The 27247-nt window shown below is 66.6% G+C and overlaps 1 protein-coding gene and 1 long non-coding RNA gene across 5 annotated transcripts; one reads left to right on the top strand and one right to left on the bottom strand.

The window, feature by feature from the left end:
• Positions 1 to 662: 662 nt before the first annotated feature.
• On the bottom strand, positions 663 to 5526 carry LOC131505607 (uncharacterized). Of its 2 annotated transcripts, XR_009258483.1 has the most exons (4): positions 5056 to 5526; positions 3600 to 3819; positions 1217 to 3202; positions 663 to 1127 (listed from the first exon to the last, which is right to left on the bottom strand). It is a non-coding gene; the product is annotated as an uncharacterized LOC131505607 (long non-coding RNA). The 2 variants fall into 2 exon arrangements; XR_009258482.1 differs by lacking the exon at positions 5056 to 5526 and having other exon boundaries at positions 3600 to 3907.
• Positions 5527 to 5689: 163 nt separating this feature from the next.
• ARHGEF16 (Rho guanine nucleotide exchange factor 16) lies at positions 5690 to 26854 on the top strand. 3 transcript variants are annotated; one of them, XM_058719376.1, is made up of 15 exons: positions 5690 to 5815; positions 13069 to 13672; positions 15563 to 15608; positions 16678 to 16847; positions 18027 to 18083; positions 18449 to 18609; positions 20143 to 20295; positions 20403 to 20532; positions 22238 to 22312; positions 22578 to 22670; positions 23736 to 23887; positions 24261 to 24452; positions 25151 to 25218; positions 25696 to 25797; positions 26287 to 26854. In XM_058719376.1, the coding sequence occupies exons 2-15, from the start codon at positions 13088 to 13090 to the stop codon at positions 26424 to 26426; spliced, it is 2124 nt and encodes a 707-aa protein (XP_058575359.1). In that variant the 5' UTR covers positions 5690 to 5815; positions 13069 to 13087; the 3' UTR covers positions 26427 to 26854. The 3 variants fall into 3 exon arrangements, with proteins under 3 accessions (XP_058575359.1, XP_058575361.1, XP_058575360.1); XM_058719378.1 differs by lacking the exon at positions 5690 to 5815 and adding an exon at positions 7165 to 7274; XM_058719377.1 differs by lacking the exon at positions 5690 to 5815 and adding an exon at positions 9178 to 9914.
• Positions 26855 to 27247: the final 393 nt, after the last annotated feature.

Here is a 27247-nt window from a genome sequence, read left to right as displayed (position 1 = left end):
TTGTCCTCGGCCCTGGCACCAGACACCCGGATGGTCAGGCCGAAAGGCCTCCTGGGGGGCTGCCGGCCCCAGGGCATCATCTCTCTGGGCTGCAGCCCCAGCGGCCCCTGGAAGTCTCAAAGCAAGACGTCCAGGGGCACCGGGTGCCCTCGGGCCACGGGAAAGGGGTCCTGCAGACTTGAGCATCGACTTCCCTAGAGGGAAACCTGGGCAGTCACGGGGTTGGGGGTGCACATCCTCCCCCGCTGGGGACGCTGCACGGGGAAGGCCCCTCGTTCCTGAGCTCCAGGCTGACCCACACGTTACCTTCCAAAGGCACACACACCGATGTGCAGCTCCAGGCCTGGGACCCTGGCTGTAGGAGCTGAGGCGGCCTGTGGCCTCCTGCGATGGCCCAGAGATGGGACAGTGGCATCACCTCCAAGGCTTTCATGGGAAAGGCGGGAACCAGGGCCACATGGCAGCTGCCTTTCAATTCTCAAGGCTAAAAAACCCTCGGGCCAGTAGGGAGTCTGGGGTGCGCGGGGTGAGCTCTGGCTGACTGCCCCAGCCCCTTCCAGGCCCTTCCAGCTCCTTCTAACCCCTTCTAGGCCCTTCCAGGCCCTTCTGGCCCCTTCTGGGCCCTTTCAGCCCCTTCCAGCCCCTTCCAAGCCCTTCCAGGTCCGCCACACGAAGGCCCGTGAAACCCGGGCCGACCGGCCACCATTCTGCAGATCAGCCCGCTCCCACCCCCACAAGCGGGCGTCCAAGGCCCAGAGGGACACCGGGAAACAGATGAGCAAAGCAGAGGACTCACCGGAGGGCAGAGGAGACAGGGAGACAGCTGCCTGAATCTGCTCCCTGGGCTGCTCTAAGCCATAGAAGCGGGTCCTGTCACGTCTGGAGGCTGGAGGTCTGAACGCCTGCCCTCCGGGGGCTCCAGGGCAGGGTCCTTCTCGTCTCTTCCAGCCTCTGGTGCTGCCAGCCATCCTCGTGTCCCTCGGCCTGTGACCACGTCACTCCAGCCCTTGCCTCTGTCGTCCCTTGGCCTTCTCTATTCTGTGTCTAAATGTCCCCCTTTGTATGAGGACACTGAGCACTGGATTTAGGGCCCGGCCTGTTCTACTCTGACGTTGTCTTACTTACATCTGCAAAATCGTATTTCCAAATAAGGGCACGCCACAGATACTGGGATTAGGATTTTAACGTATTTTGGGAGGGACTCAAGTCAACCCACCTCAAGGAACCGGGAGTAATGAGTTTGGTGAGGAGCGCCTTCCTTCCTCTGTGGGGTGGTGAGCAAAGGCCTGGTTGAGAAGGTGTGCTTGAGGCAAAGGTGTGCACGATCGGGGGACGGCTCCGTGAAGACTGCCGAGGAAGAGGATCCCAGGCAGAAACCATGGCATGTGCAAAGGCCCTGAGCTTCGGGGAGCAAACACTGGGGTCCTTATTTTTGACGTTGGGGGGCCCTGCAGAGGGCCTCGTGGGGTTTCATGAGATAAGCAGCCTTCATCTGTCAGCCAGGGGCGGGGCCAGCCCGGAGGCCCGAAGCGGGGAAGGAGGGCCACTGTGTCCCCGACCACTGTGTCCCCTGGCCCCCGGCACTCGTGGTCTCAGCCACAGGGCGCAGAGAGTTGCAAAGACTCACCCCTGCGGGCAGCCCTGGGGTCCTTCTCCCCCCACTTATGACCCCGGAGCCGCTCCCTTCCAGGCCCCACCTGAGAACAAGGTCTACACTACTTAGACGATCATCACTAACCCCCAGCTTGCGACTGAGACAGCAGGGGCCTGGGGAAGGCAAGCCACTCGCTCCGGGTCACCTGGCCCCAACCACACACTGAGCCAGCTGGAGACAAGGAGATGTCCCCCAGAGCCCCCCAGTTTGGGGACAGAGCCAGATTCGGGGTGCTGGTGGGGCCAAGTAGGTACTGGGCAGGAAGGGCTGGGGTGGGGATTAACCCTGCAATGACCAAGCAGAGTTCTGAAGATGCGTCTTATAGGAAAGCACTGAGTGGGGGTCAGGCACCCGCGGGCCCTCGTCTCCCCCCTCCCTCCCCCCAAGGCCCAAGGCCCACCAGCTCCCCTTCCTACAGGCTGGGCCTGTGGGTGCAGTACCCAAGATGGCCTCTGGAGGGCAGCAGCGCCCCACCTTTCCCAGGGTGCTGCCCAGAAGCTGTCCACCCACAGGGGTCAGCCATCGGCACCCCCTACCCAAAACACACACCGATAGCACTGACGGCCCCATTGGGCACCTTCCCGTGGGCAACCTGGGTCCCCCAGGTGGCACCTACACCCCGTGGCAGGGGATGGGAGCCCCGACGCCGGGCAAGCATCGGGCCGGCCACAGGTGTGCTGGGCGGGACCCTTCAAAGCACGACACCCAAGAAAAGGCCAAGTCGGCCCTGTGAGGCTGTGGCACCCCCTCACCCAGCCCTGGAGAGGGAGCTGCCAGGGGAGGGCGGGCCTATGCCCCCCGGGCTAGACTGTGCCCTGCGGGCTGACACGCCCCTGCACCTTGCCCACCGCACCAAGGCCTGGGGTCAGCACAGGCACCAAGGTGGTCTGAAAATTCACCCAAATGCACGTCCCAGTGCGTTCAAATGGAAATTTAGCAATGGGCCTTTCCGGAAAAGGGAACCTGGAGACAGGTCAGAAGGAGACTGGCACTCGCCATCTCTGGGGCTGAGTCCTGGGACCTCAGATCACATCAGTGAGTCACCAGGCACTGGCTGAGCCCCTGCTGCATGTAGGGCCTCGGGCTCTGTGCTGTGGGATGGATACATGTAAGGGCTGCAGCAGGAAGAGGCTGTATTAACAGAGGTATCATATCCAGAAGAGAGGAGGTGAGTCTTTCCCCGTTTTCTTATACTGGCGTGGTACCGGGTTCTGTTCCGAAGACCACATTTTGAGAAGGATTCTGGCACATTTTGAAGTGTCTTGGGGGAATACGCCAGGATGATGAAAAATCTGGATACCACGTCACGCCAGGAACGTCTAAAAAATGTGATGAAGGCAGACAATGCAACGATCTGTATTGGGAGGGGGTGAGCTCCCCGCCCTGAAAGCATTCCAGAGGCAAGACATCAGCTTCCCTGGTCTGGGTTGGGGCTCAGGGTGTCTGCTTCAGCGTCCTCCCTGCCCTCTCCTCTGCTGCCTGAGGGGTCTTTCCATCAGATCTGATCATTTCGGCCCGTTGCTCCCACCTGAGCGGCTCCTTGCTGCCCTGAGGAGAAACAATAGACCGCACGCCCAGGTGGCAAGGCCACGCCAGTCTCCCCCGTCCCACCCCCATCCTGCTCCTTCTACCCCAGCCCCACGGCCCTTCAGGCTGTCATTCGGACCGCACGCCCTCCCACCTCAGAGCCTCTGCACGTGCTGCGACCCTGCCTGACACTCCTCCGTCCCCTTTCATCCAGCTAACTCCGGCTCATCGGCCGGGTCTCAGGTCTCCTAGCCCTTTTCAGGGGCAGTACGGTGGTGCTGACCCCCCCCGCCCCCGCCTCCCCCCTGCACAAGCCGCAGTCAGGACCTTCAGGACAGAGACCAAATCCGATTTGCTCAGAGCTGTGTCTCCGATGCTGAGCCCAACGGTCAGCACACAGTAGGCGCTCAATAAATACCTCCAAGCGAAAGGAGAAGGAAAGCAGGAAGGAGAAGGCGTCTTGCTACAGATGAACCCTGGGCTGGCCCCAGATGAAGGGCTGTGACATCAGGAAGAAGGGAGGTGGCACGGTCAGGGCTCACCAGGACGTGCTGCCATAACGAACACGCCCCTTGCGCCAGGGGCTTCCAAGGGCGCCGCGGCTGTCCTCCACGAGCCTTCTCTTTCTGGGACACCAGCTGCAGGAGGAACAGAGCAGGGACGAGAGGCAGACCCCGTGACTAGGCACAAACACACAATGGCTCCTGAGGTTTCGGCAGGCGGCCTGTCACCTGGCCGAAGGTGACAAGTGGGGCAAGAGGATGTCTCTCCCACGCAGAGGGCTCCAGCTCTCCTGAGCAGGGCTGGGCCTCCCGCAGGATGGGGAACCTGGGAAAGAGTCACGCGGGCTTTCCCCCTGGAAAGGTGCAGGGAGGGGGGCTGCACAGGCAGACTGTGAACAAGAGGGGTGGGCTTCACGGGGAAGTGGAGGCCGCTGCCCCTGCTGGATGGGCACGGGCGGTTCCCGAGCAGGGGCGAACCGGGAGCACTCTGCCGTTGCCACACCCTGGGTTGGTGTGGGGCTGGGGGTTGGGGAGGCTGGGTGACAAAGGACATTCCGCCCCGGCCTGGCAGAACGACAGGTCACCTCTCCCAGCCCCTGGCGCCTCCGGCAGGACTAAAGATCCTGATTCCTGAAATTAGCCTCTGTGGCAGCCTCCGCCCGGGGGACCCACTGTGGACAAGACCCGGAAAGGCCAGGCTTGCAGGCTGGGCTTGGCCTTGCACAGGCTAGCAAGCACCTTCCTTCCCAAGCCTCAGTGGCCCTACCTGTAAAATGGGGGTGATGAAAACCACTGGTGTGGGAAACAAAGGCGAAAGAAATACAGAAAAGGTTAAAGTCCCTTTGCAGCCCACTGACAAATACCTGAGACAGGCAGAACGACCTTCCCCGAGGAGCTCAGCTGCCTCGATGTCAATGTGCTAAAGGCAAAGGGCAACCTTGGCTTGACGTTAGCCTGACCTCCAGGATCCTGTAAAAATCCCTTCCTTTATCCCCCCAAGATACATGTGGGCCACCAGCCTCCAAGCACGTGGCCCACTGACAGACATCTAAAGGGTCTCATGACTAAGGTTTTACTAGACAGGAGTAAATGGCCTTATCCTAACAGCAGCCGGCCCCTCAAGGTCGTGGACACCTTGCTTCCAAAGTCCTTAGAGGCTTTCCCAGTCCCTAACCCCCGCCCGACCTGAAAGTATGTAACCAGTCACTTCTCACAGCCCCAGGACAGCTCTTTCTGCCCACGGCTCCTGTCCCCGTGTTTTAATAACACTGCCTGTTTTTGCACCAAAAACATCGAAAGAGTTTTTTTTCTTTTAAGTTTTTGAAACTGTATTTAAGTAATCCCTACACCCAACCCGGGGCTGGGACTCACCACCCCAGGGTCACACGCTCTCCCCGCTGGGCCAGCCAGGCACCTCTCAAGTATTCCTTCTCGACCATGGGCTCCCGGACCCCAAAGTCTCACATCAACAAGGGCGAAGAGTGTTTTGTGCGGTGCTGGGCCGCCCTCCGGCCGCACTTTTGAAAGAATCCAGAAGGTGGCGCCTTTCCTGCCTTGAGAAGATCAGGTTCCTCTCTGCGCCGGTCGGCTCCCAGGAGGGCTTCCTGGAGGAGGAGGCAGGCTAGCCAGGCCGGGAAGGAAGGCGGGAGCCCGCTCAGGGTCACTGCCCGGCCACGCACGCCCCAAGCCCGCGGGCGACGCCGGCCGGGCCGCAGCGGGCGGGGTGGGCGGTCCGGGGGCGGACACCTGCGGCCCGGCCGCGGGGTCACGTGAGCGCCGGCCGGCCAGGTGGGGACGGTGACGCAGGTGGCCCGGCCAGGTGGCCCGGGCGCGCCCGGCCGTCCGCTCCCGCCCGGCCCACGCCCTGCCCGCGCGCGCGCGCGCCCACCCACCTGGGCGCCCGCCTGGCCTGCGGCCGCGCGCGCGCGCGCCCGCCCGCGCCTCCCCTCCCCCCACCCCCGCCCCGGCCCCGGGGCCGCGCAGGGAGCGGGGGGCGGGGCCTGGGAGGGACCGGCGGCGCTCGGAGCGCGGCCCGGATCGGCCGCGGGGCCGGGGCGCGGAGCCCGGAGGCTACACCGGCCCGAGGCGCCGCCCGCTGGCCGCCACGTCCTCCGCCCGGCACGCGGCGCAGGTGAGCCTGGGGACGGGTGAGCGGGGTGGGGGCGGGGAGGCCCGGGAACCCGGGGGCGCCTTTCCCGCCGGCGCCCCGCGGTCGGCGAAACTTGGCGGCGCCCTCCCTCCGCCGGGGGACGGAGCCCGCAGCCCGGGCGCGGCCCGACCCGGGTCCCCGGACCCCACCCCGCGCGGCCTCCGGCGTCCTGCTGCCCGCCCCCTGCCTCCCCTCGAGCCTCGGGGGGACGCTTCTGTCGCAGGGTCTCCTGTTTAGACATCAGAGCCGGGAGACCCTTAGGAAGCCCCAGGACCTTTGGAAATGGAGGTCAGGAGCGGGGACAAAACCACCCTCCCCCAAACTCCGGGCAATCTGCTGCCCAAACCCTCTTTGGCCTCAAGAGTCAGCAGCCCCCGAAACGAACATCCTCCCACAACAGACCAAAATCCACCGCCTCCCCCACCCGGTGGATGTGGTGGGCAGGCCCGGGTGGGGGGCAGGGGTGCTGTTCACTCTTACCTGGTAGGGGAGGAGGAGGGAGGGGTATGGGAGCAGCTTCTGGAGGGCCGGGGGCCCCATTTACTGCTGACGCCAGCCTCGGCTTCTGCATCCGGGAGGCAAGAGCCCCCTTTGAGATTTGGGTGGGTCTCAGCCCAGCACCCGGCATGGGGGGGACCTCTTCATCTGACTCGAAGCCCGGGAAGGCCTGATTCCTCCCTCTCCTTGAGCTGAACAGTCTGCCCCTTCTGGTGTGGGGGTTCAGGGGGCGCCTGTCGGGGACCTGGCCGGGACCAGCAGGAGGGCGTCTGACCCTGTCCACCCTGACACCCCGGGGCCGAGTGCTTAGGGGTGGGGGCCCTGGTTCCGTATGAACTAAGGCAAGTTACGTGAGGCTTCTGGACCTCGGTTTCCTCATCTGTAAAAGGGGGTAGTCAGGGTATGCACAGAGAGGGCCCCGACTCAGTTGCCGCTGAGCTGTTCTGGGGTTGCCCGCGGGCCACAAGAACAGGGCGACCTCTGCCCACGTAGATCAAAGGCGCTGCCCCCGGCTCCCCCAGGCCTGGTGGGAGAGCGCGGCAGGAGGTGCGGACCTCGGGAAGAAGTAAGGTCTTAAGTCCCTTGGACAGATGTCACCTGGAGAGTGAGAGGGACTGAGCCGAGCAGAGGGCCTCCTTTAGGGGAGAAGCCTGGGAGGGCTCTGGTCCCCGGGGTCATCTCCGCCCCCACCCGGGAAGTGCTGTTCCCCAGCAGGGGACATGAGGCACAGGGGTGGAGGGGCTTGCTGGGGCCCCCACATGTGCTGTCCCTGAGGGGCAGTCTGTGTGCGTGACCTGATGGGCACAGCCACTCACCCTGCGTCTGTCTGGGGCCCGGAATTTTAGTTTCGGTTTCCAGACGGATCGTGGCTGCTGGTCGTTTTTGCCCGTGGCAGTGACCGTACTCGTGCGACCGACCGTCTGTAAGAGCGTCTTTATTTCTGGTGAGACTCCCTGCCTGTCTGCGGGGCCCGCAGGACGGTCATCTAGGTCAGCACAGGCCTGGCTCCTCGTCCGGCTCTCTGGTGACAGGCAGCCTGACCCCCCCCCCCACCCCCCAGGTTCCCTCACCTGTCAGCGAGGGAACACACCCACCTTCCGGAAGATGGGGGAGGGACTGCAGACACTGCGGGGGAGAAAGCATTTGGAAGACACCTGCTGGTCACCTGTCCAAGCTCCCGTCAGAGTCGGGGCTCTGATTTCCCATCCAGAGGCTTCTTTGGGGAAATGGCATGCGTGTCAGCTGAGTCTGGGCCCGGAGCCAGGTTTATGGGACGTCCGGACCCAGACACAGGAGCCAGGGGGCGTGGACATCGCAGACTGAGCCGGGAAGGTGGTCTTCTCTGTGACCGCTGCCCGAGCCTGGAAGCCTCATAGCAAGAGGCAGCGGGAGGCTTCTGCGTGGGGCGGGCCCAGCACGGCCCCTCCCTGCTGCCAGGCCGGGTGCCAGGCTGGGCATGGCCAGTGGGTCTCCGGGGTCCCACCAGAAAGGGAGGGGGCCTCTGCGGGGCTGGGTTTCCCTGACCCCCACCGTGAAGGGGTGGAGTCAGCTAAGCTAGGCACTGCAGACATTTGCTCCGGACAGGTCCCCCTGCAGGGTGTTGACCCGCAGGCATGGTCTCCGCCCATACAGGCGGGGCAGCAAGTCAGGCCTGGCCGTGACCTCGTGACCTCTAAAACTGGCTCCGGATGTGGCCAGGTGTCCCCTGGGGGGGGAGGGGGCAAGGCCACCACAGTCCCTGAACCACCCCTGGCCACCTGGCAAATGGAACCGTCTGCTGTGTGCTCTGTGACTTACACGGCCAAATCCTGCCCCCAGATTCCGTGTGACTCTGATGGTTGAGCTCAGCCCTGCAGAATTACCCAAGTACAAGACCATCAGCGTGGCCCGAGTCAGCCTGAGCAAAGACCAGGGTCTGGTGCTCGGGAGGCCGGGCCCCACCGGGCAGGGTGGGGTCAACCGGACCTGGAGGCAGGGCAGAAGGGACAGAGAAGCCCCACGGACGGAGTGGCCCCAGTGGCTGTGGGAGCAGCTGTGGACAGGGCCACAGGGCCAGGCGGACTGATCTCCTCTGTCAGGCAGCGGGAGGGCGGGTGCTGAGCCCACAGAGTCCAGGGAGCCCGTCTGGTGAGAGGACACCGGGCCGGCTGCGGAGTGGAAAAGGAGGGTTAAATGCCATGGATTCCAAGGACTCAACAGGTCACCACCCTCCCCCGCCCACCCGGTGCGGAGACAGCAGGAAGTCCCCTGAAAGTCACCTAAAAGGTGGCGTGGATGGGTGTGGAAGCCCCTGCAATGCACCCTGGTGGCTTCTGCTGGCTCAAAGCTAAGTACCCGTGTGGGTGGTTCTGGGCACGGACCCCAGGGCCCCCCGGGAGGATGCGGCACCGGGGCGAGGGCAGCAGGACGGAGCTTGCACCACCACAGCCAAGAGCTCGCTTCTCACCATGGAGCCCAGCTGTGTGTGCAGATGTGAACCGAAATCATCCCTGGGCCTGAAGGACCCACACCCCTCAGGAAGACAGACACGCAGCACGCAGCCCTCAGGGCCCCGGGTGTCTCTGGAGGAGCTGTGCTGGGGAGCAGACCCGCCCCTGTGACCCCATGGTCGCCGCAGGGCAGCTGGCCTCCCTCTCGGGAGCTCCGTTGCCCGGACAGTGTGGCTGGCATTTGCCCGAGTCCGTGCCCTCGGCCCCTCCCTTGCACTGGCCCCCGGACACCAGGCCAAGGCTGGCAGCCAGTGAGGACCCAGGGAGAGCCGCTCTGCAGAGCCGACTAGCCAGAGGAGAGGCGGTGGGTGGGGACGCGGGGGGCGGGGGTCCCCAAGGAGCATGGGGGGCAGCAACACTCCCTGCGTGGCGTCGTCTTCCCTGCTAAAGTCGAAGCAGACAGCCAAGAGGGACCGGGAGGGCCTGCTGCCTTCGAGCTGGCAACGGAGGCCCATACAGGGACGGCCAGGGAGCAGAAAGGAACCACAAGCGACCTTTTCAGCGTCGACAGAAGCCGTAGCACGCCGCGGGGACAGGGCGCTCTGGACAGCTCTTTGCAGGACATGCTGGTTTCTGGAAGAGTTGGAATCTCCCACGGCGTGGGCAGAGAATGAAAACCCAGGACAGAAGAGGCCGCAGTGTGGAGACAATGCCAGAGGTTGGAGTGCGGGATCCGGACCGTCCCGGAAAACAGGGGCTGGGGAAAACAGGCGGGGGAAAGTTTGCACGAGAGATCCCCAGGATGCGCCCAGACCTGCGAGGCCCGAGGAAGGGGCTGGAAGGGGGCACAAGTCTGTGGCTCAGGGAGTGCGTGTGGACCTTTCTCCACGAGTGCTGGTGCTCCCTGTCACCCCCCCCCCCCAGAAAGTGGGAGCCACACCTCCACAGGGCAGGGGACGCCCCAGGCTGTGATCATCCAGGGAGCCAGCGTCGGAGCGTGTCTGGTGTCTTCCCAGGAGCAGAGCACCGGACAAGAAAGGAGGCCTCCAGATTCTGGAAGAAAATAATCTCCCACGGGACTCTGAGCTCAGCAGGTTACCAGCCCCAGGGACAAAGATCTGCTTCCCGGGAGGCTACCTCGTAGCCTCAGGAAGGTGGGGAGCTCCAGGACCGTTCCAGGATGGGATCTGGGGGCAGGGAAGGGAGCGCCGGGGAGAGAGGCCAGGGTCTCTGGGAGAACCAGGGCTGATGCACTGATCGCACGGAGTGTGTGGTCCAAACACGCGAGGCAGGGACACGGGAACGCGTGGGGAGTTAACAGGAGGACAGCCGCCGGTCAACAAGAGGGAATTATTAACAAGGGGAGGCCAGGCGCTGGCGTCCTGCTCGGCCCAGCCGGCTGTACTAACACAGACACCCACGGGTCCTGCGTACTGGGCTGGAATCCCGTCCATACGGCAGGGAGAGGCTGGCCTGTGCGATCAGGAGATCTCAGAATAGCAGACATCGGGGAAAAGCTGTAGAGCCCGGAGAGGTGGCCTGTGGGGGACAGGGCAGTGGAGGAGGGGACACCTGTCTTTCACGGTAGGCCTCTCGGTGCCGTGTGACTTTTGGACCTGTGCCCGGGGAGTTGTGAGAACCCTGAGGTTAGAAGGAGGAGGTCAGAGTGTGCCCATGTCAGCTGCACACCCCCCCCCGCCGACAGCTGGCTGCAGCCGGCCCCGGTCCTGGAGGTCCAGCAGAGCCCTGGGATGGCACCCACTCCTCTTCGGGCCTCGGTCCCCGCGCGGGTGGCACTCTAGGCCTGTGGGTGTGGCCACCTTACTAAGAACGGAGGTCACACCCCGCAGTGGCTCACCCGACAGGTTCCTGCTGGGGCACCTCCTGTCCCCAGAGTAGACTTTGCCCCCTGCTGGGAGCAGCCCTGCTACTGGCTGTGTCCGGGGTCTGGGGTCCAGGGTCCGGGTCCAGGGTCTGGGCCCAGAAGACCCAGAAGACCCAGGCCTAGGGCCTGAGGTGGGGAAGGGGAGGGGGAGGACGGGGGATGGGGCAGGTGGAAGGCACAGTCACAGTGCTGGTTTTCAGGGCGACGAGGTGAAATGCCCCCACGGTCAACGCCTCCCAGACTAAGAGGACTGACCGAGCCTTCGGGCTCCCCACTCGGGGGCACTTACTTTGCTTGGCCTGCATGGAGGTCAAAGTCTACCAGAAACCCCTTTCTCGGCCAGGCCTGGGTGAATGCAAAGTTTACGTGGGGGTGGGTGAGCCAGGGTGGGGGACCGCCCGCCACTGGCTGCCTGGGACTCAGAATGTCCCCAGGAATGTGTGGGCAGTCCTCCCGGGGTGGGGGCGGCCAGGGCTCCTCAGGCAGCCACACTCGCCTGTCTGGGATGGCTTTAGCTGAGACCCTGTGTGCTGGGGGTCGGAGCACAGGCAGCCAGGCTCCCGGCTGCTGCTGTCACCCCGGCCGGTGGCTGTGGCTTAGGGCCCTCTGGGGCCTGGCTGCCCCTCAGGGAGGGGTTCTGGAGCCGAGGCTGGGCCGGGAACTTCCGATGCAGGGTTGGGCGGGGAGTGTGGGAGGTAGGCTCAGGCTGGGACCTGCCTGGCGTGTCCTGGGACGGATGGCAGGGGTGTCCCTGGGGTCCAGGGAACCGTCGACTCCAGAGGCCCGGGAGGCCTGGCGCAGGCCCGGGCACCTCTGGCTGCGTGTCCCCCTCCGCACCCCCAGGGCAGGAGAGGGCAGGTGACCGCCTCGCTCCCACGGAGCTGTCGGATAAACTGCGTCTCCGTTCCTTCCCAGATCGGCAGGGCACGTGGCAAAGGATGCTGGGCAGGAGCTGTGCGCGGAGTCTCAGCCACCTGGGCTGCAGATTCGGAGACTTGATTTTTCCGCCTGAGAAATGGGCTTCCGGCCTCGTGTGCACAAGCCCCGTGTCTACAGGAAGCACAGGAGTGGCGGCTCCGTTTGCTTGCATTGACATTGAAAGGAGGAGGTGCAAAGGAGTGCGTCTCCCGCGGGCCTCCAAGGTCCTCCCGCCCCTGACTGTGGCCCCGGCTCCGCCCGGCGGCTGGGGCGTCGCTCCATCGCAGCCCTGCAGCCCAGGGCTGGGCTGCGACAGCACTTGACTCCCGCAAGCGGGAGCCTTGCTCCCAAGGCTTTGTGACCATTCTGCCCACGTTGCCAATCTTGAGCGGGAGGCACAGAAAAGAGCCGAGGGATGTGACGGTCGCTGGCTGGAAGCCGGTGGCCGGGAGGCCTGTGTGGGCCCTGCCCCGCCCACAGTGGAAACGCAGCGGCGGGCCCGTCCACACCGCAGGGCCGTGCGCCCTCAGCCCGGCACGAGCCAGACTGAGCTGAAGAGCCGGCCCCAGGCCGGTTGGCGGGGCTCTGCACGTGTGAGGCGCTCGGGGTCCCCGGAGGGACGGGCATCCACGGATGCAGGGAGACCGAGCGGGGGCTGTGGGCCCCGGGTGTCTGCAGATGTCCCCCTCCCCGCTCTGCATCCAGGCATAGAGGGACCGTGCCCAGTGGGCTTTTGAGACGGGGACGGTCAGCCCTGCTCAGAGTCCGTGAATGCGGGAAAGTCCGGGCGTGTCACTGCACATGCAGAAAGGCCGCCTAGACAGCCGGCCACGCGGGAGTCACCACGCGGGGCGGTGAAGAGAGAGGGTCTGGAATCACACAGGCCGGGGGTCAGCCCCCAGTTTCCCACGCGTCCCGTCCCACACCCCGGGGGCTCCTGGGCTTCTTGGGGCCTCGTGTCTTCGTTTGCAAACCGAGAACGCAGACGGCCAGCGTGTCCCGTGAGTGAGCGAGCTGACACGACCTCCCCCAGCACGGCGGAGCCTGGCCCTGCGTGCTCTGGAACGTGGGGGTGCGGTGGAGGCCGGGGTCCCGGGAGCCCCACAGACAGCTTCATTCGCAGTGCTCACGGTGACCAGGAGGAGGTGGTGCCAAGATGCCCAGTGTCCGACCCGGCTCGGGCAGGCAGGGCCCCGGGGCCACGAGCCCCTCATTGCTCCACAATTGCACCCCCCGGCCTGGGGGTCCGTCCTCAGCGTGGGCACCCACCAGAGGAAGCACGGGGTGGGGGGCACGCCTGTCCTCCGCCCCGGTCCCAGCAGCTGGGTCCCGGCAGGCCTGAGCCTCCCACCCCCCCGCACACCCCCCTCCCGGCCTCCGGGCCCTGCATCCTGAGCGGGGTCCCTGGCCAGGCGGGCGCTGAGAGGCAGTGGGCGGGGCCCGCGGGCAGGAGGGCTGCAGGGTGTGCGTGTCCGCCTGCCCTCACCTTTGCCCTCTCGCCCCAGGACACCGTGGCCACTCAGCATGTCCCAGCGACACTCGGACAGCTCCCTGGAAGAGAAGCTGCTGGAATACCGCTTCCACTCCGAGCTGCGGCTCGATGCCAGGGGGAACCCGGCGTCCGGGCTCCCGATGGTGCGGGGCGCCCTGCAGCTCAGGGACAACGAAGGCTTCCAGCTCGATACCTCGGTGCCCCCCGCTGTGTCCCCTAAGGACGAGGAGCCACGGGCTGTCGTCCTGAGCACGCAGAGCCCCGCGGCCCTCAAGATGGGCACTCAGCAGCTGATCCCCAGAAGCCTGGCCGTGTCAAGCAAGGCCAAGACCCCGGCCCGCCACCAGAGCTTCGGGGCGGCCGTGCTCAGCAAGGAGGCCGCCCGGCGGGACCCCCGGCTCCTGTCAGCCCCCAGCTTCTCCCTGGACGACATGGACGTGGACGCGGGCCCTGGGGGGGCGCTGAGACGGAACCTACGGAACCGATCCTACCGGGCGGCCATGAAGGGCCTAGAGGCGCCGGGCGGGGAGAGGGGCCCCCTCCAGCTCAGCCCCAAGCTCCAGGCCCTGGCGGAGGAGCCCAGCCAGCCTCCCGCTCGGTGCCCGGCCAAGAATAAGGTAGGGGGGCCGTGCCGCCTGGACTTCGGGGCGGGGGCCGTGCTGCAAGGGGCCTCGGGAGCTTGTAGGCACAGACGGAGGCTCACTGTCACCCTCGCTGTCACCGCCGTCACCTGTCTCATGCGGCTGCCATTCAGTGAGCACCTACTTCGCGCAGGGTCCTGACGTGTATCCGGTTCGGTCTGATGGGCAGGCTGCGAGCGGAGTGTGAGTGTGCCCGCTTTATAGATGAGGCAGTCGAGGCTCGGCGAGGTCGGGGGGTTTCCGTAGGACCCCGGGCTCGGGGGTCCCCGCTCTCAGCTGCAGCGAGGAACGGAGCGTCCCGAAGGCAGCCTCTCTCTCTGAGCCCCGAGGGAAGCCGGCCTGTCTGAAGGACGAGTTTCAGTGCCGACCTCACAGCAGCACCTGGCTTCGGTGGGTCTGCCCGAGGGGCCCCCCAGGTTGGGGACTCAGGAGACGCGTGATGCCCTCTCTGCGCGCACGCCCTCCCCGCCCTGCCCGACAGCCGCTCTTACCTCGGTGCTCTCGAGAGAACGGGCCGGGCACAGGGCTGGTGGGAAGGGGCCCCCGTGCCCAGAGTTGATGTTCCGGTGGCCGCCTCTCTGGGGCCTGTCACTGGGACCGGGAGCCGTGGCCGCGGGCAGAGGAGAAGCCAAGCCCACCCGTCAGAGTACGTGCAGAGGGGACCCCCGGGGACCACCTTGACTGCAGTCCTCAGATGCCCGTGGCCTTGGAGGTGGGGCGCGGCTCCTGCCAGGCCTCCCTGAGATGCCCAGGCCCCAGAAGCTGCCTCAGGACCTAGGCACACTGCAGCCACCCAGGGCCCGTCCAGCTGCCACCTCACTCCCTCGCATCAGACGTTTCCTGACTTCCTGCACAGCTGGAGCCAGGGTGCCAAGGGCACCCCTGTAGGTGGCCCCCAGCGAGGTCCTAGGGCAGGGAGGGGGCAGGCGTGCACCAGGGTGCTCCGGTCTGGGCTGGGGGAGCCTGGGGGGCCAGCAGAGCACGGAGGAGGGGCTCCCCAGGAACTCCGAGCAGGGGCACAGAGGTGGTCCAGAGGCAGAAAGCAGAGGGTGAACGCTGGGCAGGTGCCCAGACCCAGAGGCAGGAGGGGTAGGGGTGCTGGGAGCAGGGGCACGGGGCCCGGGGTGGGGGAGCAGGGCCCAGTGTGGGGGGAGCGCCACACATTCCAGACCCACTGAAATGTGGATGGAAAAACTCCCTGACAGGGGAGTTTTCAGGCCCCAACTTGTTGAAGAAACCTCTCCCTTTCCCGGAACCTGCATAGCCCCGAGGTCGGGAAAAACCGTGTCCCGGCCAAGAGGGCAGGCTCTGTGCGGCCAGCTGCCGGGGCCGGGGGTGCCTGAAGACCCTGCCCGCCCCCACCTGACTCTGCAGTCCTGTCAGCAGCTGCTGGGACCCCAAGCCTGTGCTGGGAGCTCGACACTAACCTGCCAGTCCCTGCCCTTTCTGCTTCCCCCGGTGTGGCCCCGGCTCCCACCCTGGGCCTTCTGAGCCCCCTCCAACCACACCCTTCCGGCCTTGCTTGGGCTTCTCTCTAGACCCAGTCGGAACACCCTGCTGTCCTGAGCACCGCTCTTGATCAGTTCAGGCCTGCCTGCCTCTTCCAGGCAGCCCTCCTGGGTCTGCCTAGCTCTCAGTCACCCTGCCCTACCTGCCCTAGCCTCTGCTTGGTGGCCGTGCATTCCTTGTGGAGCTGACATCTATCGAGCACCTTCCACGTGCCCAGCAGGGGCCCCCTCCTGTTGAGCATGCCTTCACATGTGGCGCTATGAGATCTCCGGGCCCCCAGGGTGGCCTTGCTGTGGACTCATACCTGCCCCTCCTCCCCACTGACGGCCGCTGTTTCCGTGTCTCTTGTTTGCACAGAGGACACTGGGGCGGAAACGTGCACACAAGGGCTCCTTCAAGGACGGTGAGTGTGGCCAGGGGACGTGACCTCAAGAGGCCAGTATGGGCCAGGCCGGGCGCAGCTGAGGCTGGTCTCGCCGGGGCTGCTGGGGGGCAGGGCAGGCTGGTGCGGCACAGGGAGAACAGGCCGACTGGGATTTCTCTGGGGGCTGGAGGTCCTGGTGGCTTGTCTCATCGTGTAGTTCTGACGCGTCTGGAAAGTTCCCTCGGGCTCTTCTGTGCTGTTCCAGGGGCAGGGGATGGACAGAGTGCCCACACTCACCCCAGGAGATGTTTGTCCAGCGTGCATGTGTGTGCCAGGCCCGTCTGCACTGGTGCAGCCAGGGGTGTAGACACCCATGCCGTGTATACTGCCCACGGGACACAGGGAGCCCAGTGTTGGGGGCTCAGGAGGGCCCGGAGCAGTGCATTTGGCCTGCTGAGGGGTGATGCCAGCGGGACCCCACGGGGGAGGGGCCCGCCCGCCAGGATGCAGCACCCAGTGGCTGTGAGGGGGCAGGGTTCTTAGGGTGCAGGGGCTCAGCCAGGAGGAGGCCCCCCTGTGTGGACAGCCACAGGCCTGGGGGTGGGGAGGCGTCAGGATCCGGGCCTCCTCCTGCCCCAGGGAGAGGAGCGGTGGTGCCCAGTCTCAGAGCCGGGACAAAAAGAGAAGGGTTAGGGTTGGTGGCCCTGAGCCAGGCACCAGCTGGCCCCCGGGGGGCAAGGGCGGGTGGTGATGGCTGCAGAGTGGGAGAGCAGGAGACCGCACCTCAGGTCAGAGGACTCAGGAACAGGCGTCCACTGCTCTCGGCCCAGCCTGGGAGCAGCCCCCACCGAGGGCGGCCCCCACGGCTCTGATTGGTCAGCTCGGCCCTGGTCTGAAGGTGCCACATTCTGCATGGGGACACCAGCCCTGTCCTGGGCTCGGCCGGGCACAGCCATGGGAGCCAGCCAGCCTGAGGGGAGCCTGCTGTGGGGGGCCCTGCACCGCCTGATGCCCTCAGGGTCTCTCGGGGAGGACTCAGCCTGCAGATTCCCGGGGGGAACCCGCTCAGAGCCCCCAGGCCTGCCGGTGACACACCCCCCATCCCCAGACCCCAGGTTCTACCAGGAGATCCGGGAGCGGGGCCTCAACACCAGCCACGAGTCTGACGACGACCTGCTCGACGAGCCGTCCAGCCCTGACGGAACCGGAAAGGCGGACGCCCCCATCGTGGTCAAGAGCTACCGGCCGGCGCAGATCACCTGGAGCCAGCTCCCGGAGGTGAGGCCAGGACGGTGGGGTGACGCTCTGTGTCCGAGCCCATGGGCGATTGGCCCCTCAAAGCCGGTCGGGGTCCTCCTCCCAGTGAGGGGAGGAGGCTTCCAGAAGTACCCTCCTATGCCCAGCTTGCAGGGGGTCCCCCTTCCTGGCACTCTCAGAGCCACCCTGCTCCAAGGGCACTTTGGGTTTGGTCCCGAGGGAAGGAGAGCAGCTGGGGCCCGTGCCATCAGCGCATGTGTGACGAGCCCCCCACAGGTGAGCCCCTGGCCCTCGCCCGACTCAGAGTGGCCTGCGGAGCTGTGGGCAGAAGGACCCCCCTCTGAGGCCCGGGAAAGTGGCAGGAGGGTCCAAGGGGGGAGATGGCAGGGGAAGGGCGAGGGCCCTGCCCTAGGGCTGTGGGGGTCTCCGGGGAGAGCTCGGCTGGGACAGAGGCCCTGGTGCTCTGAGCAGGTGTGTGTGGGGAGGTGCCTGCCACTACCCCAGGAGGGCAAGCGCTGGTGACCCGTCCACTGAGGGCCCAGGGACAGAGCTGCATGCAGCCTGGGTGTGTGGGTGGTCTCCTGGCATAGATGGTCCAGGACCCCGCACCCTCAAAATGCCCGCAGATTCTGTTCCTGGCCGAGCTCGGGGGATCTCAGCCAAGCCTCTGGGCTGGACGAGGAGGCAGGGGGTTACCCGGCCCCCCAACTCCCAGCCCAGGCGCTGGTGACGGCCTCTGGCCAGCCCAGAGGGGAGGAGGGCAAGGATCAGGTGGTCCTGGGTCCTGCAGGGGGGTGCCCCTGGGCCGTGGGGCGGCCTGGCCGGCTCTGCAGGGCCACCGCGGACACGCTGTGGCCGAATGGGCAGCACGCGAGTCAGGGAAGCCAAGGGCTGCTGGGCCTGCAGGGGTGGAGAGCTGGAACGCCTCCCCTACCTCCTGGGCAGGACGCACGCCCACCTGGGCCAGGTGTGTCTGAGTCATGGCCGTGGCTCGCCGCTCAGCTCTCCTGGGTGGCTTTGGGCCTCTCCGCCCCTGGGACAGCTCTAGGGGACGGAGCCCACACTCCCCACCCTCGGGTGTCTGTCGGCCATCCCCTCCAGATGCCTGTCTCGTTCCTCAGCCGCCCCGGGGCTCTCTGGAAGGGAGGATGGGCTTCCGGGATGAGCACCCCGTGACCCCCAGGCCTGTGCCCCCCTCAGGTGGTGGAGTCCGGCATCCTGGACAGGCTGCCTGCTGAGGAGCGCAAGAGGCAGGAGGTAAGGGGGCTGGGGGCGGTGGGGGGGGGGGGGGGGGGGGTCCAGTCCTGTGCCCAAGACTTGGCATGGGTCACACAACGCACGGGGGACGGTGGTCGTGGGGACACCTCCTGGGCCGGGCACTGGGACGATGGCTGATGCCTTTGGCGGGGTGGCGGGGCCTGCCGTCGCCCCTTCTCGGATGCGGGTGTGAATCTTCGCCAGCATCACGGCTCGTAGCCGCTGAGCCAGAGCACGTACCCAGGTGTTGGGCTCTCGTCCCCACGGCCACGCTCCCAGCCTTGCCCCGGGTCCGGCCCGTCCTGCACCCTGACCGCACCCCCGAGGCGCAGGGTGGCCCCAGCAGCCGCTGTCCTCCCCGCCAGGCCATCTTTGAGATCCTCACGTCGGAGTTCTCGTACCAGCACAGCCTGGGCATCCTGGTAGCCGAGTTCCTGCAGTCCGGGGAGCTGCAGGCAACGATGACCCAGATGGAGCGTCATCACCTCTTCTCCAACATCCTGGACGTCCTGAGCGCCAGCCAGAGGTGAGGCCCGCGCCCACAGAGGGCAGGAGGGCTGGGGCTCCAGGACACTCCCGGTCCGGGACTGCGGGGTAGACGGATCGGAGCTGGCTGCCCGCCGAGAGGGAACGCGAGAACCTTCTCGGGCCCTGAGACCGCCGACAGCTGGTCCAGGGACAGGCTGGGCACCAGGCCCGCGGGCACCCTGGCAGCCCCAGCGCCCTGTCCCTTGGATGTTTGAGAGGGTGGAGTTCGTCCCACGGGGCACATCCCCACCGGGACATCGGGTGAAGGCGGCCTAATGACGAGGCGGGCGGTGCCCACGGGGCGGGGTGGGCGGGGCGGGGTGGGGGGGCCTTCACTTGCACCCTCGGGTCATGTTCCACCCGGTGTTGTCTGAGCCTGGCGCCCGGGGCTCTGGTTGCAAGGTCTGGGGTGGAGGAGGGGCCAGACCTGCGAGGGCCTGTGCGTAGCTGTGTGCGTGCATCCGTGCGCCCGAGTGCGTGTGTGTGTGTGTTTGCACAGGTGTGTGCGTGTGTGTCTGCACATATGTGCCTGCGTGAGTGTGAGTGTGGTTGGTAGTGGGTGCACGTGTGTGTTTACTCTCATGGAGGGCACAGCCCACGTATGCACCTGTGTGCACTCAGCTGCACCCAACGCTGGGTCCCAGGAGACCCCGGGACACCGTCCCTCATGCCCCAGCATGCTCTCTAAAGTGCATAGGTGGGCCCCACGAGCCCCCCTCTGCAGACTAGGGTGGGGCAGGTGACAGAAGGTGGCTCAGCCCCGGTTCACTCACATCAGCATCAGACCAGCCCCCCGAGCCCCTCAGCCCCCAGCCCCTGCTACCTGTTGCCCCATGAAGTTTCAGGGCCGTGCGGGTGGGCGGGGGGTGGCTATCTTGTCCCTGGAGACAGTCTTCCTGAGGAGCCGCGGTGGCCAGCCCCGGGGAAGCTTGCAGCCCCTGACTCCGTGGGGGGCCCGGGATGGTGGCTGCCCCTCCGTTCAGCTCTGCCCCTCAGCTCCGTGTCTGTGAGGCGCAGCAGAGGGCCCGGGGCCGCCGTAGGCCGGCTGTCCTCTGTGCCAAGCGGCCACGTGGTTGCCTCTGAGCTCCCCAGGGCCTCTGGCTGGCCGTTGCTGTCCTGGGGTGGGACGTCCGGCCTCCTGAGGCGGCAGCGGCCTCCTGTCTGTGGCCGAGGCCGAGTCACGGCTGATCTCGGAAGGGAGCCCCAGCGGGGAGCAGGGCCTGGGGGGTCCCTGCCGGGGAGTCCGCCCAGAGCCCCCACTCCCACCCTGAGCCGGGCAGAGGGAGCCGGGGCTCCGGGCCGGCCTGACCCAAGTCCAGGGCATGAAGCCAGAGCAGCAGGCTCCCCGTCCGGCCTGCGGGCTCCCCCGGGGTCTCCGCCAGAACCGCGCGGGAAGTGGCCTCGGAGTTGCCCTATTTCTCAGGCTGAAGGAGCTGACCCGTCCCGGGGTTTCCCCGGGAAGGTCACGGCTCGCCGCCGGCCTGGGCAGCCGGTCCCCGACGGCCAGGCCCCAGCCCGCTTCACCCCTCAGGTTTTTCGAGGCCCTAGAGCAGCGGCACAAGGCGCAGGTGTGCGTGGAGGACATCAGCGACATCCTGGAGGAACACGCGGAGCAGCATTTCCACCCCTACGTCGCCTACTGCTCCAACGAGGTCTACCAGCAGCGCGCCTTGCAGAGGCTGATGTGAGCGGGGCCTCGGTCTCGGGGGGCCTCGGTCTCGGGGCGCGTTCCTGCGGGCTCCCCCGCCCCTCCCGCCGCCCTGACTTCGGAAGCCCCGTTCTCTGTCGCAGGAGCAGCAACACCGCCTTCCACGAGGCCCTGAGGGAGATCGAGAAGCGTCCGGCGTGCGGGGGTCTCCCCATGATCTCCTTCCTCATCCTGCCCATGCAGAGGGTGACCCGGCTGCCCCTCCTGACGGACGTGAGTACACAACGCGGACCCCGCCCGGGGAGGGAGGTCGGCCAGATGCCGGGACGGAGCTGCCCGGGTCCCCCTTCCAGTGGAGTGGAGCACGGCACACCCCCTCCCCCACCTCGTCACTCAGTCGTAAGACGGCTTTGACATTTGATAGCCTCCCCCCACCCTGCCCTCCCCCCGGGCTCTGTGCCAGGAGCGGCGCCAGCACTCCGCCGGTGGTCGTCCCCGTACTAGAAGGTTCACGAGGTTCCTTCAGGTGGATGAGTGAGAACCAGGGTTGCCCGGGCCTCTGCCAAGTGCGGGTCCTGGGCCGCTGCCTCCTTTCCAGCATCCTCAGCCAGTTGTCCCGGCTGTGGGCCCCCAGGGCAGCCCGGGTGCCCGTCACCTTCCCTTCTGTGCGTGGAGCTCTGAAGAGCTCCCTGGAGTGGCTCATGCCTCGGAGATGCCTGCTCAGTGCTGCAGGGCAGGTGGGGGCGAGAGGCATACGTGCAGGTGCACGTGTGCACATGCTTGTACACATGTAGGCACACACGTGTGCTCAGGCTCGCACACATGCAGGCGGACGCATGTGCACATGTCCACACGCTCACACACACGCAGGTGCACACGTGTGCTCACACTCGAAGACATTCGGGCGCACACATGTGCTCATGCTCGTATACATGTAGGCGGATGCGTGTGCTCAGGATTGCACACATGTAAGCACACGTGTGTGCTTAGGCTCGCACACGTGCAGGTGCACATGTGTGCTCACGTTCGTATACATGTAGGTGCACACGTGTGCTCACACTTGCACACGTGTGTTCACGCTCAACATGCAGGCACACACGTGTGCACATGCTCACACACATGCAGGCACACACGTGTGCACGCTCATACGCATGCAGGCAGGTGCACATGTGTGCTCACGCTTGAAGATATGCAGGCGCACACGTGTGCTCACACTTGTATACATGTAGGCACACACGTGTGCTCAGGCTAGCACACATGCAGGCGGACGCATGTGCTCAGGCTCGCACACATGTAGGCGCACACGTGTGCTCACACTTGCACGCGTGTTCACACTCGACATGCAGGCACACACGTGTGCACACGCTCACATGCAGGCGCACATGTGTGCACACATACGCATGCAGGCAGGTGTACACGTGTGCATATATTCGCACACATGCAGGCGCACACGTGTCCACACGCTCGCACACGCAGGTGCACACAGGTGCTCACGCTCGTATACATGTAGGCACACGCGTGTGTGCACGCTCGCACACATGCAAGCAGGTGTATCTGCGTGCACATACTCGTACACGTGCAGCCGTGCACACAGCACACAGAGGCAGCGTGTGTCTCCCGCTTAGAGTGCCATCTTTCCAAGCAGACGGGACATCAGACCTCCCAGGTCTCTCTGGGAAGCGTAGAAAGAGAGGCCACGGGCACCTCTCAGACCGGTCCAAGACAGCCAAGGACTGGAAGGGCTGGGGTCCCGGGAGCGTGCTCTCTCCAGGTCCCACGAACCAGCCTGACCCAGCAGAGCCGTCTGGGGGCTGTGCGCCCCAGGGCGGCCTGGCAGGAGCCCTCTGGACACTGGCCCTCGACCTCCCTGCAGCCCCGCCCGGTGTGACGTTAGTGGAGGCGCCCCTGCCCGTGCAGGCCCCTGAGCCTGGAGGGCAAAAGGGTCCTCGGCGCCTCACGTGTGGTATCCTCTCTGCAGACCCTCTGCCTCAAGAGCCAGGGCCACCCTGAGAGGTACAAGGCCGCCAGCCGTGCGCTCAAGGCCATCAGCAAGGTGAGGAGGGTCCAGGGGAGAGGAGGGGGCGCCCAGACCAAGCCCGGGCCTGAATGCTGCCCCCCTACCCCCACCCAGCAGTGGAGACCCTGAGGGCAAGGCAGGGAGGGAGGGAAGGTTTCCGTGCCGTCGTCTCCAGCTTTTCACGGAGGGAGTGGAGCTGAAACACGATGGGCGAGCCCGTGGGGGCGGGGGCGGGGGCGGGGCCGGGGCGGCCGGGCCGCTGCCCACGGCACAGCCTGCTCTCCCGACGCCCGCCTGGCAGCTGGTGAGACGGTGCAACGAGGGAGCCCACAAGATGGAGCGCACAGAACAGATGTACACCCTGCACACGCAGCTGGACTTCGGCAAGGTCAAGGTGGGCACCCCCACCGCTCCTCGCCCGGCTCGTCTCAGGTCAGGGGGCCACCGCCTCTCGGGGCTCCGGCTGGAGGGAGGCCCCTGCGGGCGCCCGCACCGAGGGGGCCGGGGCCTCTGCCTCCCCAGCACCCTTGTGACTCCCACCCCCTTGGCCACAGGCTCAGCTTTTCGGCGCTCCTGCCCGAGGCTCAGTGGGTACGCGGGTCTCTCTGGCCTGTGCCCCCACCCCCAGGGCTGCAGGCGGCATGCTGGGGTCAGGGGGCAGGACGATGTCCGGGCCGGCTTGCGTCTTGGGTTTCCCCGTGAGGCCAGGAATAGCCCGTCAGTTCTGGGGCGGGGGCCTAGGCATCCTAAAGGCCGTCCCACGCAGGCAGGGCTCAGACTTCTGTCCCCCACGGATCCCCCACCATCCCATGGTCCAGGGGTGGTCCCACTGGCTGCCCAGGACCCCGCTGTGCCCCAGGCCACCGGGATCCGGCTTCCGCAGGAAGCACCTCCTGGGGAGGGTGGCGCCCAGCAGAAAGAGAGGAGCAGACAGACGCTTCCTCCTGGGAACTGCTCTGCGGGAGTCAGGGCCTGGAGGCAGCTCTGTGGGCTGGGCCTCAACTTGTCATCAGCCAGCAGAGGCTGCCCAGCAGGCTGGAGCAGGTGCTGTGGGCAGGGCACGAGGGCCACGGAGTGACGGAGGGAGGCCACAGAGGTCCGGACAAGGGTGTGAGGGGCTCTCCGGCTCAAGGGGTGCTCAGTAGGTGCCTGGAGAGTCCCTGGGCCCGGCTGGAGGCAGGGAGGGCACCCACCTGCCTGGGTGGCCGAGCAGGATCTGGGCCGGGGACCTGGCACAGCGCAGCTGCCCCATTTGTGCCTGTCGGCCAACTGAATAGCCCTTTGTTTGAGGCGAGGACACATCCTGCTGTCCTCCTCCTCGGTCCAGCCCGGGGGGAGGGGGCAGTCACCTAGTCCTTGGAGGCAGGGATTGGTGCCCACCCGGCCTCGGTACATCCTCGCCCACACCCCGACCCCCCGACCGCCCCGGCTCAGGCACCTCCCCGGCCCTTCCTTCCAGTCCCTCCCGCTGATCTCTGCCTCCCGCTGGCTGCTGAAGCGTGGGGAGCTCTCTGTGGTGGAGGAAAGCGGGCTTTTCCGAAAACTGGCCAGCCGGCCCACGTGCTACCTGTTTCTGTTCAACGACGTCCTGGTGGTCACCAAGAAGAAGAGGTAGGCCGCTGTAGGTGCCGGGCCATGTGGCCCCAAGACGGGGACCAGGAGGGGCCTGGGGGAGTCACCCGGGCCTCCTCAGACGTCAGAGCTGGGGCACACGGTGGGGGCCCCCTCCCAGCCTGGCCTGGCCCCGGCAGCGGCCTGGGTCCCCCTGCATGTGACGTGGGGCGGCCAGGTCTCTCCCTGTGCCTGCAGACCCGGGTCTGCCCGCCCAGGCCACGGGGACGAGAAAGTGCACCGCCTGTGCTCCCCAGGGGGTGGGGGGAGGGGGGCAGCCCTCAGGAGTGTCCTTCTGGCCCCTGTCGGGCGGGGGACCCAGGCCGCCCACACACCCCCGGAGGCATCTGGCCGCCCCCTTGTCTCCCTGCAGCGAGGACAGCTTCCTGGTGCAGGACTATGCCCAAGTGGACCACATCCGGGTCCAGAAGACAGAGGCCTCCGACCCCTCCCTGCTGGGGAGCGGCGGCAGCCGCGGCTCCTCCGTGCCGCACCCCTTCCAGGTGACCCTGCTGCACAACAGCGAGGGCCGCCAGGAGAAGATCCTGCTGTCGTCCGACTCCGCGTGAGTCGGGGGGAGGTCCCGGAGTGGGGGGGGGGGGGGGGGGACACCTGACCACGGAGGGAAACACGGCAGGGAAGGGAATGCCAGGAGGGGGACAGCCTGACCAGCACGGCATGGCCCGGGGAGGAGGGCCTGGCAGAGGCACCACAGTGCAAAGGTCCTGGGGCAGGAGGCCTCTGCCAAGAAGCAGCCGTGAGGCCAGTGGGGCTCGAGCATGGGCGCCAGTGGTGGGGGTGATGAGGTCAGAACAGGCTGGGGGGCGTTGGGCAGCACAGGGAGGTGCCAGCAGGGAGGGGGCTCAGCGGGCAGGGGAGGGAGGGACGGTGGGCTTGGGACCCAGCGCCTGGGTTGTAGGGGTGCAGCTGCTGCCTGACTGTGACCCTGGGCAGATGAGACTCGGGGTCAGCCTGACTCGGTAAAGCCTGTCTGCTGCCCCTCTTGCCTGTGACTTCCCACACCCGGCCCCCGAGGGAACTGGTTTGTGGGGGGTCATGAAAGGATGCCAGTGTCCCGTGAACTTCATCATCACTGCGGGTCGCAGCTCCAGGGCCGTGGGGGACACCTGAGGAACCCTGGGGAGGCCCTTTGACCCCCTGTCCCCGCACAGCACCACACTGGGGGTGGGCCGTGTGAAACCAGAGGTCCCCAGGCTGGCGGGATTGGCCTCGGGGCCTCACCCACGCTCTGTCCCGCCCCAGGAGTGACCGGGCCCGCTGGATCGTGGCGCTCACACACAAGGAGAGGCAGAGTCCTGCCAACAAAGGAGGTGAGCGCCCGCCGCGCCGAGAACAGGGCTCGCGGCCCCTTCCCCGGCCCTGGGCAGGGGGGCGGCACGGAGTTAAGAGGTATCGCCCAGCCCTCCGTCCGTGCCACTGTCTGCCCCCAGGGTGACCTGCCCAGGTACGTGTGTATCCGTCTGTGCGCACAGACCCAGCTCTGTCCCAGGGCCGCCTCGTCCGTGCGGGGGAGAGGACCGTGCCCCGTACCTGGAGCACGCGGAGCCGGGCCGGCCCATAGATCGTCAGCCTGGCTCCAGCCCCGCCCCTTAGGAGCCACCTGCCCCCTCTGCCGGGCAGGGGCAGCCTGTCCCGTGGCCTCCGGGGGAAGCTGCCACGTGTCCCCAGCCCGTGTGCCCAGCCCAGGCCCCGCCGAGACCAGGCCACGGGGGATGGGCTGGGAGGTGGAGCCCACGTCCTCCCGGGGACAGCTCTGCCCCTGACCCCCACCCCACCTGTCCCCGCAGACCTGCCCCAGGTGGAGGTCACCAAGGCCTATCTGGCCAAGCAGGCGGACGAGATCACCCTGCAGCAGGCGGATGTGGTCCTGGTTCTGGAGCAGGAAGACGGTGAGTGGAACGGCGCTGGTGGGGAGACCCCGGGCGACAGTCCGCCAGCCCCGTCAGGGCCCAGGGCACACGCGTGTGGGCGATGCACCCTGACCCTGGCCCCCTGGACACAGTTTCTGCCACTGCTCACGTTGCTCCAAGGCCCCCTCGGCACCCTCCCTCAGGGTGTCCTCAAATGTCCCTGAGTCACGGGATCAGAATCAGGTCCTTTGTCACTCTGTGTCGTAAGTGGGCGGAGGGTGACTGTGCTACTCCGGGGGCCCCTGCACACGCCCGCACGGGGCATGCGCCGGCATCCGGGCCGAGCTGCCGATGGAGGACCGGGTGCCCGTGTGACCCGGAACCGGGCCCCCTTGGCAGGAGCCGGTGGTGATCCGCTGTAAGGGAGGGGCCTCGGCCTGGTGCCTTCTGGAACAGCGGCTCAGAGGGCATCGCAGCCCCGCCCTCGTGCCCGGACCCCGCCCTCACCCGCCCCACATCTGTGTCCAGGATGGTTCTACGGCGAGAGGCTGAGAGATGGGGAGACGGGCTGGTTCCCCGAGGACTTCGCCCGATGCATCACCAGCCGCGTGGCCGTGGAGGGCAACGTGCGCAGAATGGAGCGCCTGCGCGTGGAGACAGACGTGTAGCCCGCTCTGCCCGGCGATCCGAGGGGCGCAGATCCACACCCCAGTAAGCGGCCCGGCCCCCAGGAGCCTGACAGCCCGCGGGTCTCCCGAGGCTCTGGGGGCTGCAGTGCTGGCTGCAGACACATCCGGTGGGAAGCTCGCACGCGCCGTCCCCCCCCCCCCCCCAGGGGCCACCCTCCCCCAAGCTGTCAGGGCCACGCCAGCTTGGCCCCACGTCTCCCACACATCCTGCACCCACCGCACCGCCACGCAGGGCACGTGACTGGACGCAGGACGTGGCCCGGCTCCTCCCTCGCCTCTCCTGCCCCCCACGTGGGACCGAGGGCCCCACTCTCTGAGAGGAGGTCCCGCCTCAGGGAGCGGACTCTGGTGCCAGTGCTGAAATCCTGACTGAGGTTTCCACAGACATTAAAGAAAGTATTTCTTTAGCGCCTGGATTTCCATGGGAGCCTGCGCCTCGGGGAAGGCCAGGGCAGTCCCTGCAACATCCCCAGGGTGCCACCGGCCAGGACCGGCTCCCCGCGCATGGTCACCTGGGCCGGGTCCCGGGGGCGTGTCCGGCCCCCTGTTCCTGGTCACCCCGTGCTCGTCTGTGGCCTTGGCCGGACTGTCCGCCTGGAGCTTGGTGAGCGAGGCCAGTGGCTCCTGACCCCTGTCCCCACACACTCCTTTGCTGGGCTCCGTCTGGCTAGTGGGTCTGGGGGCTCTTCTGGGATGTCCCACCAACCCCCGCCTCCCTCAGGGCCCATCTGTCCCCCCAGGACCTGGACGTGCAGGTGGGGAAGAGTCTATCCACGCCCAGGGCCCCTCTCGGCTCGGGC

The sequence above is a fragment of the Neofelis nebulosa genome, chromosome 2 (genome assembly GCF_028018385.1).
Source record: "Neofelis nebulosa isolate mNeoNeb1 chromosome 2, mNeoNeb1.pri, whole genome shotgun sequence".
NCBI classification, from domain to species: Eukaryota; Metazoa; Chordata; class Mammalia; order Carnivora; family Felidae; genus Neofelis; species Neofelis nebulosa.
This window is presented reverse-complemented; position numbering and strand designations above follow the sequence as displayed.

Bases quoted from the DNA above. Each gene is read 5' to 3' on its own strand.
- ARHGEF16 (XM_058719376.1), top strand. From the start codon at position 13,088: ATGTCCCAGCGACACTCGGACAGCTCCCTGGAAGAGAAGCTGCTGGAA. The intron at 18,610-20,142 runs GTGAGGCCCGCG...TTCACCCCTCAG, and splicing joins GTCCTGAGCGCCAGCCAGAG to GTTTTTCGAGGCCCTAGAGC. The intron at 20,296-20,402 runs GTGAGCGGGGCC...TCTCTGTCGCAG, and splicing joins CGCGCCTTGCAGAGGCTGAT to GAGCAGCAACACCGCCTTCC.